At 46.6% G+C, this 13424-nt stretch overlaps 1 protein-coding gene across 3 annotated transcripts in view; it reads left to right on the forward strand.

The window, feature by feature from the left end:
* TP73 (tumor protein p73) overlaps positions 1-13424 on the forward strand; it is a 137171-nt gene that overhangs the window by 116273 nt on the left and 7474 nt on the right. For 2 of the 3 annotated variants that reach the window (XM_083162936.1, XM_083162938.1), the window contains 9 exons: positions 1952-2138; positions 5596-5711; positions 5843-5952; positions 6040-6188; positions 7477-7565; positions 8933-9057; positions 9251-9402; positions 11196-11328; positions 13000-13093. In XM_083162936.1, the coding sequence (XP_083019062.1) occupies positions 1952-2138; positions 5596-5711; positions 5843-5952; positions 6040-6188; positions 7477-7565; positions 8933-9057; positions 9251-9402; positions 11196-11328; positions 13000-13093 (1155 nt within the window). The remainder of the gene's footprint in view (positions 1-1951; positions 2139-5595; positions 5712-5842; positions 5953-6039; positions 6189-7476; positions 7566-8932; positions 9058-9250; positions 9403-11195; positions 11329-12999; positions 13094-13424) is intronic. The other variant, XM_083162937.1, reaches the window with a different exon arrangement.

Consider the following 13424-nt stretch of genomic DNA (forward strand, 5'->3'; position numbering starts at 1 on the left):
CCTGCATTTCTATGAGAATAGCATTGAAAATGGCCTTTTTTAGGCTCACATTAGATTATTGATTATTAATAATTAAAGACACAAAACATTTGTAGTGTTTCAGCCTCTGTTTACTTGTGTAAAACACGTTAAAAGGCATATGAAAGCATCTTCACCTCTAATGATTAATAGCTCTCTGACCTCCTCATTTGTCCAAGACATGGCACACATTGCAGGCTTTCAGGGGTTAAAATGCACTTCTGGGGTCTGTGGTGCTACAGAACATGCACACTGTCTCCCTGCACGCTGTATGCTGCCTCTGGGCATGTCTGTGAGTGTCCACCACAACAGGAAGTTGCCCTGCTAGCAAATCAGCACTAGCAGAGGCAACACGGGAAGCAGGGACATGTCCCTGCACCTTTCACACCAGCCAGTAACCCTGGAAGGACCCGGGAGCAACCCTGCTACCTAGCAGGGTTGAATTGCTGGCAAATTAACCCGGGAATTTGTCCCTGGAACCTTTCACACCAGAGCTAGTCCCGGGTTGTTCCCGGACTCAACCCGAGAATTTAGGCTGGTGTGAAAGGGGTATTAGGAGGTTATATTATAGGTAAAAGGGGGGGGGGGGGGGAGAGGAGGGTTTTGGCACTTTGCTGAATAGGTTATGCCATCCCAAATGTAGCAGAGGTTATCGGGACATGCAAAGGTCGCAATAATATCTGTTGTATGAATATGGGTGATTGTTGTTGGGGCTAATTTTGGCCCAATTTTGCACTTCTTAAATGTTAGGAATAATACATTCTGCTAAAGCAAATGTTGATCCTTCTGTTAGGTCTAGACCAGTGTTTTTCAACCACTGTGCCGTGGCACACTAGTTTGCCTTGAGCTGTTCTCAAGTGTGCCCCCAGATCTAGAGATGCCCAAACCAGTTTACAGCCACCTGTAGTCAACTGTAGTTTACTGGTCTCATCTTTTCTTGAAAAGGGCCAATGTATTTTATTTTTACCTGTGGGGACCAGTGGGATTGTTTTTTTATATGAGGGTCAATAGGTTGTTTTTTTTCTCTGTGGGGGCCAATATTTTTTGCCCTGCGGAGATCTCATGGTGTGCCTTGGCGATTAAAAAATGTTATTTAGTGTGCCGCAAGGTAAAAAGGTTGAAAATCACTGGTCTAGACGGTTGTCCTGGAAGTTCTAAACTGACCAAGGAAGGATAAATGGGGGTTATTCTGGTTTAATCGGTCCCCCGCGTGTTCGCACGGGGGACCGATTTTTAGCATATGCGGGGGGCAGAGTCCATGAGAACACCCAGAATTTCATGGCCGTTCCCTTGCAAATGGCCCGGTGACGCGGGAGCTGGTGGCGGGCAGCTGATGTCAGCGGATTTTAGCTGCCTGTCGGCTTCCCGCACAGGGCGCTTGCAGAGGTAAGACACCAGAGAAGTATCTTACCTCTGCGAGCGCTGTAGAAATCATTCGATGGTCGGCGGCCATTGAATGATTTCTCCCCCACATCCAACGCTGTGAATGGATGTTTATGCTAAACATCCATTTGCGGCCGTGCTGCGGATCGCGGCATGCGAGGGGGGGGGGGGGGGGGCGGTCGGCCGTGTGAACGGCGGGCAGCGCTTTGTGGACTCCCAAGACTGCGAAATGTGCAGCCTTGCGAGTCAACCAGAATAAGGTTCAATGTTAAGCTATAATGATATCATCTGGTGACATGAGCGATGTCACCAGATGACATCATTGTAGCCTACCCTCGATCCACCTTGGACACATGACCACATCATAGTGTGAAGAGTGTTCAATCTGGTCTGTAGCTGAGGTGAAGAAGGGACACCAAGCTTCACAATAGAAGTTCCATTATGTGCCTACAGGAATTATTAGGAATTGCTCTGTATTAAGTAAGTTTATCAGGCTGTTAAGCCTCCTACTTGTGTCCTGTGCTGTCTGACCGTCCAATTTCTATTTCAGTATTCTCCGCTGCTGAAGAAGCTCTACTGCCAGATTGCCAAAACGTGTCCCATACAAATCAAATTATCCAGCCAACCTCCGCCGGGCACGGTCATTCGGGCCATGCCAGTCTATAAGAAAGCCGAACACGTTACAGAAGTTGTAAAGCGCTGCCCGAACCATGAGTTGGGACGGGACTTTAATGATGGTAAGTGTGAATGTTCTGCTGCGTTCTCTGATACGTACAGCCGGGAATGACATCCGGCACAATCGCAGAGCTTATACTGGGTTCTGTACCTGGCCAGGATAATGCGTCTATTAAAGGTTTGGCCACTTACTTGTAAATAAGAAATGAGTCCAACTACTGCGGTTGCTTCATTCCCACAGGCTTCTGCATCCACACTAGGAACGGGATTCAGACCCCGCTCCCCCGTCCGATGTTAGGGGTTTGCGCATGTGCGAATATGTGAACCCCCTGGAGCAAACACCTTCAGCGAGTTTCACACTCACCGGGATGGGAGGGCAGGGGGTGTGTCCACAAAAAGGTGGGCACCCCATAGAAATGCTGGGTGTACCCCTGAGAACACAGGCGTGAGGGATGCCTGCTTGGGATAGGTGGCTGATGCCACATGACGCCAGCGCATGCCCGAATTATTAGGGAAGTGTACGCTTGAAGAGTCAGTCCAGGCTGACTTTTCTTTTCTGAACAGTGGAGAAATCATAAGATGTTGTGTAACCTTCGAATGATCTCTCTCCCGTTCATCCGTTTGCCCGCGGCTGAACGGGAGAGAAATAACTTGATGGTTGCTCGCCATCTAACAATTTATCCACTGTGCGTAAGTGAATGTGTATGCCAACGCATCTGCTCGCATGCTAGTGAGCAGAATCAGGGTGGGCGCGCTGGTGCGGGGGGAGGGGGGGTAATTCTGTGTTTACCTGCTCGCTAGGATTCGAATATGTGCAACTTAACGAACCGGTGTGAATGAGGCCTTAGATTTCTATGGGGGATGCGATGCTGCCCGATTTATCGATTTCTGGAATGCAAATAATTCCGTAGATTAGTCTTCGCAGCCGCCTTCTGAATATAACGGTAGCCCGCTATAGGCTATGGGCTGCACATGTACTTCCGGCAATGGGCACTGTGCTTGTGTGGTCCACGGTCCCCAGTAGCTCATTGAGCACATTGCAGATGGCTTCCTTGTGGAGCTGATTGGCTGGTACTATGTCTCTCCAAGAATTAGTAAATATGTCTTATTGTTATAGTAAATGAACGCTGCGCATCTGTTCCCTTCCACTCTGTAGTGTTGGGAGTATAATGACACAATGTTGGACTCGGAGTCTGTCTTATTTGCATGGTATATATGAGTAGTTTGGGCTCCTGCCTGTATAGCATGTGCGTACACAGCCTCTCATACTGTAGTCACTGAGTGGGTGGTGCTGATTACCTGTAGAAGCTTTCATAATTTGTGATTAATCATGAACCACACAAGCTAGATTCGGCTCTTGGGCCCTTACGCCAGATTTCCAAACCTCCGCACCGATCCACCCTGCCTTATCCAGCGGGAACTGTCTCGTCATGTCTCAGATGCATGATGGTAATTCCACATTCCTATCTACAGTACCAACCCAATCATTGACTTTAAGAGGGCATTAATGATAAAAGAAAGAACATACTGTAGATCCCGTTATTAATAATAATAATAATAATAAAAATATCATGTTATTATATGTTTCATTCAAAGCTACATTGGCTGGCATTGCTTCATATATTAAACCAGGGGGGATTCCCCTCTCCCTGGTGGTCGCTGACTAGACGCAATGTATTGTGTGGCTGCAAGGCATCCGACCTGCAACTGTCACTTCCCCGAACTCTACTTCAGCAGTGCTCAATAAAAGCCCCATTCTGCTGCCGATGAAAGAGTTATTGGACAATCCCCAACCAAGGTGCTTGGGTTCTTGTTTGAAACAAAGAGTATTCAACTGACCTTTATGATTTTCAATCTGAGGATAATAGAGGTTTTGACCATTATGTGACCTCGAAGAGCCTTGGGTACTTCCCAAATGATTCCAGGGGCAATATCTGGTGTATTACTGGGTGTAATCTCGAGTCGATGAGTGTCATTATCGCCATGAGTCACAGAGATCCAACTGTTTAAGGCAGGGGTTCTCAAATTCGGTCCTCAGGACCCTACACAGTTCACATTTTTTCAGGTCACCCGGCAGGTGCACAGGTGCATTCATTGATCATTGACACATTTTAAAAGATCCGCAAGTGGCGCTATTAATTTCGCTTGTGATTCTGTGAGGAGACCTGCAAAACATGCACTGTGTGGGATCCTGAGGACCGAGTTTGAGAACCTGTGCCATAATATATCGCCCATCTGGATCGGTTACAGTTTTAGAATGGATTAAAGGGACATTACAATGAATTAAGACCGCAACTAACCATTTTCTTTGCAGTCGGCTGAGGCAAAAAAAGGTCTGGGAGTATTGTCTACATTTTATTTGGTGTTTGAGCCAGTAAGAGGGGTCTCTTGAAGAAAAACAATATCTGCTTTTTCTCATTTGCAGGCTCCAAAAACTACAGTGCGTTTCATAGGGAAATTAAGCCCATTAACACTGATAGAAAATAATTTCAGAGCCATGATTAGGAGAGGAGCTTAGTGTAATCTACAGTTATTTTAATCAGCCAATAGAAGAGAGTTGTGAGGGAAAGAGGAGAAAAGAAATCAAGAGTAGGGTACAATTTGAAAAGAGAAGAAAACAGAAAAAGGGCGGTAACCATGAAGAGGCGGGTCCCAATCAGGAACCGCTGCAATATCATACAAACAAAATTCAATGAGGGGTGGGAAAAAGGTAGGTGGGGAGGGAGAACAGTGCAATTTAGAATACATAACCAGATCTAAATAACATTCATTCAATATCATATCAGGGCCTATGAATTAGCTACTGTAGGTCAAAGGTGAACATATAACATTTTTGGAATATAACCTTTGGCCACGTCGACCTTTTGTACCCGTCGACATATTGCATGGCGACCATATGGGGTCAACATATTCACTGTCGACCTATCCCCCTAAATTTGCATTTCGATTTATTGTCACAGAACTCAAGGGTAAATTTACTAAAAACGAAAGGAGGTGATGTTGCCCATGGCAACCAATCAGATTTTGTCTACCATTTTTAAGGATACAATAGAGAAAAGATGGACAGCACCTGATTGGTTGCTATGGGCAACATCCCATCTTCTTATCATCTCTTTTCATTTTTAGAAGGTTTAGTAAATGAAACCCCTGCTCTTCTATCTAATCAGACCTCAGTGAGAACAAGGGTGACATTGTTATTGTCTACACTAGTTAGAAGCCTGTCAAAATGACGGCTTCTGCGATGTACTATTACTTAGAGCTGTGACAGTTTTTAGCCCACAAACTCTCCACCCCTCCTCTAGTCCCTATCTGCTCTTTCCTCCAATCTGTCTTCATAGTTCTGTCTCTCTCCATATCCAGCAAATTTGAAACAGATCAGTGTCCATGAAAAAGTTGCTTTCACTTTCTGTTATGACATCTTTTAGCACACAAAGGAGAAATTTGGTCCGTTGAGTGGCTTCTAGTATAAAAATAGATTCCATAGTCCACTCTCTATAATATTTGCGTTGCTATTTCTAGGTCAGGCAGCGCCGGCCAGCCACCTAATCCGCGTAGAAGGAAACAATCTGTCACAGTACGTTGACGACGGAGTTACCGGTAGACAAAGTGTAATGGTCCCATACGAGCCTCCGCAGGTAATGTCCCAATCACCGCATTATTCCTGCAACAATCACCTTTTGTCAATATCGACCTAGCTGCATGGGCACTGCAATCAGTTATTGGTTGTTGATTTTAGTTAATTTAGGTTTTAATTTTTTTCCTTCAGGTCGGCACGGAGTTCACCACTATACTGTATAACTTTATGTGCAACAGCAGCTGTGTGGGAGGGATGAACAGGAGACCCATCCTCATCATTATCACTCTAGAGACCAGAGAGTGAGTGTCCTCCACTGATTATTACTCCGTTCCCTTCATTGCTTGGACGGAATGTAACGTAAAGTGAATATTTGCATTGTTTTATAGCGGACAAGTATTGGGCAGAAGGTCGTTTGAAGGACGGATCTGTGCCTGTCCGGGCAGAGACAGGAAAGCCGATGAAGACCACTTCCGAGAACAGGCGGCGTTAAATGAAACAGCGGTGAAAAATGTGAATGCCAACAAGCGCAGTGAGTGTACGATAAGTATAAGTTTTCATTTCATCTGTGTGTTTGTTCTGATGCTCTCTACTGCTCAATGTCTGTACTACAAGTAGATATTATGAAATTGCTATTGTATAATAGAAGGGTGGCCAAGCAGCCATAGACTAAGTGCCAAACAATATCTGCATATACCAGAAAGAGACACACCTCTAATACCTCCCCACATGCCATCAGTCCCCGCACATGCACTCAGCATGGCCATTAGACCCTTCCCCTACTGTATATGCCCTTTACATTCTATCATTCCTACATGTGACCCAGATATCACACCACTCGTACCTCCCCACATGTCATCTGACCTTCCCACATCCTCTCCACATGACCCTTACTTGCTTATCAGAACTCCTCACATGCCATCAGTCCTCGCACCTGCACTCAGGATGTCAATTAGATTCCCCCCTTATAATGCCCTTTACATGCTATCATTCCTACACATGTGATCAAGATATCACACCTCTCATACCTCCCCACATGCCATCTGACCTTCCCACATCCTCCACATGACCCTTACTTGTTTATCAGAACTCCCCACATGCCATAAGTCCTCGCATATGCACTAAGGTCAATTAGACCTTTCCCCTATATGCCCTTTACATGCTATTATTCCTATACGTGACCCAGATATCACACTTCTCGTACCTCCCACATGCCATCTGACCTTCCCACATCCTCTCCACATGACCCTTACTTGCTTATCAGAACCCCCCCACCCCCTAATATGGCCCTTACATGCAGTTAGGCCACCACACGACCCAGATATCTCCACATGCCATCAGACCTCTCCATGCCTCTCACCTACACACCCCTTACTTATACAGCTGGAGATTATAGGCTTAACAAAATAAGTTTGAACATACTCCTCTGATTGGATGAGCTGTATGATGACGCAGAAGTCATGTGAGTCGGAAGTCACCAAGCAGATAATAAGCCGGAGAGGCTGCCTCTACTGTGTGTAGGAGGTGGTATATTTTAAATCTATTATTATTTTGAGGTTTTGTTTCATTTTTTTTCTTTTTTTAGTAAGGGCATCTGTGTCACGTGTCCTGTCTTCATTAGCATTGTAGCTTACACAAGAACACAGCTTTATCATCTATTTCCTGGAAGGGGCATAATATATACAACTGTCTTAGACACTTTTTCTTCTTTGTCAACCTGCCATTTTGTGTTTTGTCGGCGGTTTTTCACCCATGTCCCATTGCGTCTTGTCTGTCTCTTGATCTGTATTTGTGAGTCACTAAAGGATCCCCACCTCTATCTGCAGCCTGTAAGCAGAGCCCCCAGGGAGTGCCAACACTGGGCACAAACATCAAGAAGAGACGGCACGGAGAAGAGGAGATCTACTATGTACCGGTAAGTAAAGGGGTGGGGTCAGCCTCTGACCTTGCAGGGTCAGAGGGGCGGGGCTTATAATTTATACAGTGGCAAGAGAACAAGACAGGAGTGGTATAAATTTAACATACTGTTAAAACTGCAGTAACATCAGAATACATTTGTCAATGGCGTACGTTTAGTCACGATAGTAATGATTTATGATTTATTACTTAGCATTCTACCTGTGAAATTACAAAGAATGCAAAAAATTATTTAACGTGATTCTTATCGAAGTTATTATCATGCACCAGTAAAAGCTCAATATGCCCACACTTGTAATTCCACTCATTTGTTTTGAATAAACATGTACACGTTAGTAATAAAGGAATGTTACATGTGTAGTAAATACTGTGTGTCAGCTTCTCAAATTACAAAGGTTCATCAAGATTTCCTGTGGATGACTAGCATGCGGCCACAACAAGAGAGGGTGTGATGACTTCTGAGAATGAGGCAACTGTCCCGGGGGGGGGGGTTGGTAGATCTCTGGGACCCCTAGAGTAAAACCATGTGGTAGGTGTGGCTTCAGGAAAGTGCCTCGTACCACTACCGCTGTGCTCGCCCAATCATAGCCCACGTGGATAGTAAATCAAGTAAAAATTGGAAAAACATAAAAGTCCCCATAAAACGTGTCAAACATTATTATGCCAACCTTTTGACCATGTCGATTTTTTTTGTACCTGCAGACAACTTCAGGAAATTATTTTATAAAGCTTCAATCTTCTCAAACCTCGGTCCCTAGGCGAATCATGTTTTTCAGATCTCTTATCTGGGGCACAGATGTAATCATTGTGAACTGTCATATTTAAGAAAAAGTCACATGTGAACTAGAAAACCTGAACTGTTAGGGGTCCTGAGGACAAAGTTTGGAAAATTGTTGGCATCTGCTTTATTGTCAGGTCTAATAATACTTACACGCATCCAATATTTTCCTTTTGTGTAGACAACTCCTATACGTAGTTTTACAGAAGTTTATTAAAGGGATGAGTAGGCTTCATTTCACCTGCCGCAACGAGATGCAAAGGTGCTAAGTGGTGATACAAATGTTTTTTACGTAACTTACCACAGTTCACATTCAGCCCTTCAATGAAAACTCCTAAGATTGGGCTCTATTCCTGCAGGGTGGTGAGTCTTTACGATCCTATAGCGCCCTCTGCTGTTGAGGGAACTCAGAAGGAGCAGAGAATGGGGGTGAAGATCTTTTGCTTCTACATTTTATTCTACCCTTTATGCATCCCATATACAGATTTGTCTAACATGTTTTCCCTGTTACATTGCATAAAGAGGGAGTATGGCAGCTTCCCCGATGATTTAGCTAGAGAATAACTTCTGTTCCGTCTCTGCTTCAGGTGCGAGGTCGGGAGAACTTTGAAATCTTAATGAAGATAAAGGAAAGTCTGGAGCTGGTTGAGTTAGTGCCGCAGCAGTTAGTGGACTCATATAGACAACAACAGCAGCAGCTTCTACAGAGACAGTAAGTCATGGCGCCATCTATAACTCCACCTGCCCCTTACAGAGCGGAGCTGTGACATCACTGGGTTATAGAGAATTGCAGAAACACAACCGCCCCTGATCACATTGATAAATGGGAATATGGCATACGTCACCTGTTCCCCTGATGACATAGGCAGTAATAGCACCAGTAATAATATAATGCTGTCTTACAGCGCACACCTGCAGTCTCAGTCATCCTACGGGCCAGGCCTCTCTCCTATGAATAAGGTTCACGCAGGGATCAACAAACTGCCGTCCGTCAACCAGTTGGTGGGGCCGCCAAACCAGCACAGCGCAAATGCATCCTCGGGAATGATCCCTATGGGTAAGAACTGTTCCCCATGTCTTCCCAGCTAGGTATTCTAGGTATAAGGATGTTCTATAGCAGTAAGTCATGCTCCATGCAATAATAATAATGAACAAGCCGGTTAAAAAAGAAACCTCAGGAAAAACACGTCAACCTTTTCCTGTTTTGTTTACTTTTTCTTGTCAACATTTTGACCTTGTCAACTGGTTGAGTGTCGATATTTTGACCCTGTTGACCTATTGCATGTCAACCTTTTGGGATAGCCCTATTGACTCTCAACTGGAACCAGATGTTATGACCATTTTGTGATTGTGTACCACCACCAGCCGCGTGGCTCCGTCGTTGCATGACATACAGCCGCGTGGCTCCGTCGTTGCTTGACATACAGCCGCGTGGCTCCGTCGTTGCATGGCATACAGCCTCGTGGCTCCGTCGTTGCATGGCATACAGCCTCGTGGCTCCGTCGTTGCATGACATACAGCCTCGTGGCTCCGTCGTTGCATGGCATACAGCCTCGTGGCTCCGTCGTTGCATGGCATACAGCCTCGTGGCTCCGTCGTTGCATGGCATACAGCCTCGTGGCTCCGTCGTTGCATGACATACAGCCGCGTGGCTCCGTCGTTGCATGACATACAGCCGCGTGGCTCCGTCGTTGCATGACATACAGCCGCGTGGCTCCGTCGTTGCATGACATACAGCCGCGTGGCTCCGTCGTTGCATGACATACAGCCGCGTGGCTCCGTCGTTGCATGACATACAGCCTCGTGGCTCCGTCGTTGCATGACATACAGCCTCGTGGCTCCGTCGTTGCATGGCATACAGCCTCGTGGCTCCGTCGTTGCATGGCATACAGCCTCGTGGCTCCGTCGTTGCATGGCATACAGCCTCGTGGCTCCGTCGTTGCATGGCATACAGCCTCGTGGCTCCGTCGTTGCATGGCATACAGCCTCGTGGCTCCGTCGTTGCATGGCATACAGCCTCGTGGCTCCGTCGTTGCATGGCATACAGCCTCGTGGCTCCGTCGTTGCATGACATACAGCCGCGTGGCTCCGTCGTTACATGACATACAGCCGCGTGGCTCCGTCGTTGCATGACATACAGCCGCGTGGCTCCGTCGTTGCATGACATACAGCCGCGTGGCTTCGTCGTTGCATGACATACAGCCTCGTGGCTCCGTCGTTGCATGACATACAGCCGCGTGGCTCCGTCGTTGCATGACATACAGCCTCGTGGCTCCGTCGTTGCATGACATACAGCCTCGTGGCTCCGTCGTTGCATGACATACAGCCTCGTGGCTCCGTCGTTGCATGACATACAGCCTCGTGGCTCCGTCGTTGCATGACATACAGCCTCGTGGCTCCGTCGTTGCATGACATACAGCCTCGTGGCTCTGTCGTTGCATGGCATACAGCCTCGTGGCTCCGTCGTTGCATGACATACAGCCTCGTGGCTCCGTCGTTGCATGACATACAGCCTCGTGGCTCCGATGTTGCATGGCATACAGCCTCGTGGCTCCGATGTTGCATGGCATACAGCCGCGTGGCTCTGTCACTGCATGGCATACCCCCGCGTGGCTCCGTCGCGGCATGTGTACCAGACCCAGAAGCCCGGAGTGTATGCGGCCGTTAAAGTATATGGAGGATTGCGGCCACAGTTCCGTGGCAGAAAGCGCCGGTTTACCATTTCTTTCCCAAGGCAAAAAAGCACCTTATGCGATCGCGTCATTATTATCATAGTTTGTATATAATTGTCTAGTTGCAACATCCAGCACATTGGAGAAGTGTATTATCGTCATGTTACTCTGCTTCCAGGCTCTGGAATGCTGAACAATCACTCCATGCAAACGAATGGGGAAATGAATGGCGCTCACTCCTCCCAGACGATGGTATCCGGTTCCCACTGCACTCCCCCGCCACCCTACAACGCAGACCCTAGTCTTGTCAGGTACATCAGCTTCTCCCTCCGTAGCCAGTTCCCTGTGTGACGCTTGCGCCTGCACGACTAACGGATGCATTGCCAGCTGAGCTTATGTCCTAATGAGATGTACAGTGACCCCCCTAATCTAACCACGTATGGATAACATTCTGCTAGGCACTGCAGAACCCTTGTGGCGCCATATAAATAAACAATCAGAATAATAATGTAGAGAAAGCACACGGCAAACAATACACGCATGCAGGTATTTTCTAAACCAGTGCTGTCATCTATCTCTGTCAGATCACTTTATAATTATAGGTAGTGGCCTGCACCAACTTGGGGAACTGTACGTAACCCATAGCAACCAATTCCTTTGCTGAGAGTAGTAGTACTTTTTCTGCACCATGACACGTGACTTTCAATATATAGTGAAACTCATCAATGCCGCTACATACATCGTATATCTTCACAATAACTGTAAATACTATTATCTTCTAGAAGGTGCTAAATAAATAAGTAGATTAGCAACATCCCCTGTAAAATAGATCTCCCATCTTCATAATTCCCCCTAACTGTTGGTTTATCTACAGAATAGTCAGACTACAGGATGTTCCCTGTTACAGGTGACTGGTGCATAGGCAATTATGGTGTTACCATAGCAACCAACTATGTACATATGTGTTGTACATAGCAGATTGTAGCACCAAGCAGCCCCTCTTGGTGCACCAGGTTCCGTGGGACTCTGCATGGCGTACTGGGGCTGGATGTAGGACAGGGTTGCCGACTTTAAGATTCTCCTCTCCGGGAGAAGCCCGGAGAGGAGAGTTTCAGCAGCCGCTCAGGGGTCGGGGCTTACGAGTGACATCACTAAGCCCTGCCCCCATGTTGTTAAAGCAGCGAATTCAGTGATCTCCGTGGAGGGGGCGGGGCTAAAATGACGCGATTGAGCCGTTTTAGCTCCGCCCCCTCCTCTGAGACCCGAGGATTGCGGCATTTTAATGCCGCAATCCGGGGGTCAGCGGGGGTCCCCCTGAATCCGGGAGGGTTGCCCACCCTTCCGGGGGCCGGGAGGGGGTACCCGATTTTCGGGAGACTCCTGGAATTTCCGGGAGGGTCGGCAACACAGATGTAGGAGTATACATCTGTATTTTCTCTCATTTCCTGCACTCTACAAGACCACAACGAGGTTGCTGCGGAGTCTCTCACTGGCCGTCGGTTAGGTCAAAAGGTTCTCAAACTGGGTACTCAGGACCCCACACAGTGCATATTTTGCAGGTCTCCTAACAGAATCACAAGTGAAATAATTGGCTCCACTTGTGGATCTTTTAAATAATGTGTCAATGAGTAATGAATGCACCTGTGCACCTGCCAGGTGATCTGAAAAATGTGAACTGTGTGGGGTCCTTAGGACTGAGTTTGAGAACCCCTGCATTAGGTCATAGGCTCTCAAACTTGATTCTCAGGGACCCCAAACAGGACATGTTTTCCAGATCTCCTCAAAGAATAGCAAATGGAATAATTATGAATAATGAATACACCTGCGCACTTGCCGGGTTACCTGGGAAACGTGAGCTGATGCGGGTCGTCCTGAGGTCCGAGTTTAAGAACCATGGCGATATGTTGATGTTCTGTATTAAACCATTGGTCTGCCTGTGAGTTTCTGCTACTTTTTCCAAACTTGTTTGTTTGTTTCTGCAGTTTTTTGACAGGACTGGGGTGTTCAAACTGCATTGAATATTTCACATCACAAGGTTTACAGAATATTTATCACCTACAGAACCTAACTATGGAGGTAAATACTTTGGTTAATCATCAGAAATATAAGTAGCAAAACTGCTTCACAGAGAGCAGCAGACGTATGACGCCTGGTGAAGTGATAAAGTGGAAGGTGATAACACAGCAGCCAATCAGCTCCTAACTGTCATGTTACAGGCTGGGTTTGACAAATGATAGCTAGGAGCTGACTGGCTGCCGTGTTGTCATTTGTCAAACCCAGCCTATGACATGGCAGTTAGGAGCTGATTGGCTGGTGCGTTATCACCTTCCACTTTATCACTTCACCCAGATTAATACATCTGCCCCAGACTTCCTGTATCAATATTGAATCACAATGTGCATGACCA

This window comes from Crinia signifera, chromosome 19 (genome assembly GCF_055691185.1).
Source record: "Crinia signifera chromosome 19, ASM5569118v1, whole genome shotgun sequence".
Taxonomy (NCBI): Eukaryota; Metazoa; Chordata; class Amphibia; order Anura; family Myobatrachidae; genus Crinia; species Crinia signifera.